The 2,501-nt window shown below is 40.8% G+C and overlaps 1 protein-coding gene across 1 annotated transcript; it reads right to left on the reverse strand.

Annotated features, from left to right (window-relative positions):
* Positions 1-204: 204 nt before the first annotated feature.
* Positions 205-961, reverse strand: LOC109169450. The gene is made up of 2 exons (XM_019318333.1): positions 695-961; positions 205-561 (listed from the first exon to the last, which is right to left on the reverse strand). The coding sequence occupies exons 1-2, from the start codon at positions 959-961 to the stop codon at positions 205-207; spliced, it is 624 nt and encodes a 207-aa protein (XP_019173878.1).
* Between the last annotated feature and the right edge of the window lie 1,540 nt (positions 962-2,501).

Genomic DNA, 2,501 nt, shown 5'->3' on the forward strand with positions numbered 1-2,501 from the left:
GTGGGTATTACCTTCATGTTGGGCATTTGGAATGAAGTTGGTTGCTATGGTATGGGCCTGTGGAGCATGATCAAGAGGGGTATTGGCCCTGGCTCTCTCTTGTTGTTGCATAAACTCCAGAAACCTTCTGCAGTCCACTTGAGTAAATGAGGAATTAGTTTCTGAACTTTCAGTTTCTTGCACAGAACCTTGGACTTGATTAGCTTATCCAAACCCTTTGTTTCTTGGCTTCCAACCTGGAGGATAGCCATTCTTCTTGTAGCACTTGTCAATAGTATGTCCTGTATAACCACAATAACTACATACAAGTTTCTGCTTCTGATTAGAGAAGGTTCTTCTATTGTTATTATCTGCTATTGTAAAAAAGATGTTTGCCCCTGTCATACTATCTTCAAGAGTACTAGATTCAATACACACTTGCCTCTCTTGTTGTGAAATCATGGAGAAGGCTTCACTAACATCTGGGAGGGGTTTCCTCAGCATGATCTGATGCTTGGTGTTAATGTAGCTATCATTCAAGCCAGTTAGGAAAGCAGATAACATATCATTCTCAAGATGTGCCTTCACTTTTTCAGATAATTTGTTTCCACACTCACAACCAGTAGAGCACTCACAGATAGGGAGGGGTCTCAAAACAAGGAGTTCATCCCACAACAACTTCAATTGTGTAAAATACTCATTATGGTGGAGTTACCTTGCTTTGTATGGTAGATTTGTGACGAATTTCAACAACTCTGAACACATCATGTTGACTGAAGCGCTTTTTCAGATCCTTCCATACACCTTCAGCAGTATTGATCCAAAGGACACTCCAAGCTATAGTAGATGAGACAGCCCTAAGTATCCACGAAAGGACCATTGTGTTGCAGCGCTCCCAGTAATAATATCTCGGATCGAGCTTTCTCGGAACAGCTACAAGCCCTCTCACAAAACTCATCTTGTTTTTGGACATTAATGCCATCTTCATGGATCTTGACCAAGAATGATAGTTGGACTTTCCTTCCAACTGCACTATCACGAGCTGTAGAGTTGTGCTCTCATTCGGATGAAGGTGGAGAGGATTCGTCAGATCGTTCGGATCGAAACTTCCAATCGGAGTCGCAGCGGGAACTGGGATGGGATTTGGGTGTTGCACCAGATGAACCCACTTGGTTCTGGTTTCCTCCTACTTGATTTGAAGCTGCTTGCAAGACCATATTCGCGATTGGTAGACGCCACGCCATTAGGGCTCTGATACCATGTTGAGAATGGTGCAACAATTCAAGAAGAAAATGGAAGGAAACTGAAAGGGTTTTTGATGTATTCTTGCTCTCAAACTCTCTGTACTCAGAATCTTTACAGATTGTTCAAATGTTACAAAGAACTTACAGAAGCGAGAATTGGGAAAGAATTTAAACTCTACAACTAAACTAACAAAAGCTATTACAGAGTTAGTTAGGGAGGTTGGATGATCTGGACTAAGTTGTGGATGAGTCAGCTTGTTGACTTGAGGATTGACCACTATCTGTTGACATCAGCCTCTCTGATTCACGCTTCTCTGCCTTTCTGATTCACGCTTCTCTGCCTCTCGTTGTACCAGAAAACTAATGTTTAGTCATTATCAAAGAAAGCCGCCAATTATGGACCTCCGGATCGCCGCCGCAACCATCATCAAAGCTGAACTGGAATCTTGGGACGAGAATCTCAAACTGAGGCATGTCGTATTCTGGGATAATGGAAGTTTTATAAAACTGGGTGTGGAGTCTATTTCTCTTTTTGAGTATGCAGAGGTGTGTGATGAAGAGGAGAGTTGTGCAGGTTCTGAGCAGTCTGATTCTAGTGACTATGAGGTGGAGGATAGTCCACAAGGATTGGGATTTGTAGAAAGTACGAACCTGCAAAGTGGTATCCAGACAAAGACAACACTTTTTGCTAAGTGGGAGAATCACACCCGAGGCATAACTTCCAAGATGATGGCAAATATGGGGTACCATGAAGGAATGGGGTTAGGTGCTACTGGACAGGGGACGTTGGATCCCATTTCTGTTAAGAGTTCTACCATCAAAACAATCTCTTTGACCATGCTGTTGAAGATCAGAAAAATGAAGAAGCAAATGACTAAACATTAGTTTTCTGGTACAACGAGAGGCAGAGAGAAAGGCAGAGAAGCGTGAATTAGAGAGGTTGAGAAGCGTGAATATTGAAATGGGTCTTCTAAGATTAAAGTGGTCTTCTCATATTAAAATGGGTTAATCAATTAAGAAATGGGTTTTTTCATGTGAAATCCCATTAATGCCCTATAATTTAACGGACTTTTAACCATTAACCTAACGGAGGACCAAAACAGTTAACTTTTTCAATGTCCGAGGACTTAATTGGGGAACAAAAATTAGTGAGGACCAAATTGGTAAATTTGCAATAGTCGAGGTACCATTTTGGTAATAAACTCTTCTAAATATATATACAATATTTCCTAAAATTCAAAATATATATACAAAATCACCTAAACTTCAAATTTTATA

This window comes from Ipomoea nil, unplaced genomic scaffold (genome assembly GCF_001879475.1).
Source record: "Ipomoea nil cultivar Tokyo-kokei standard unplaced genomic scaffold, Asagao_1.1 scaffold3314, whole genome shotgun sequence".
Classification (NCBI taxonomy): Eukaryota; Viridiplantae; Streptophyta; class Magnoliopsida; order Solanales; family Convolvulaceae; genus Ipomoea; species Ipomoea nil.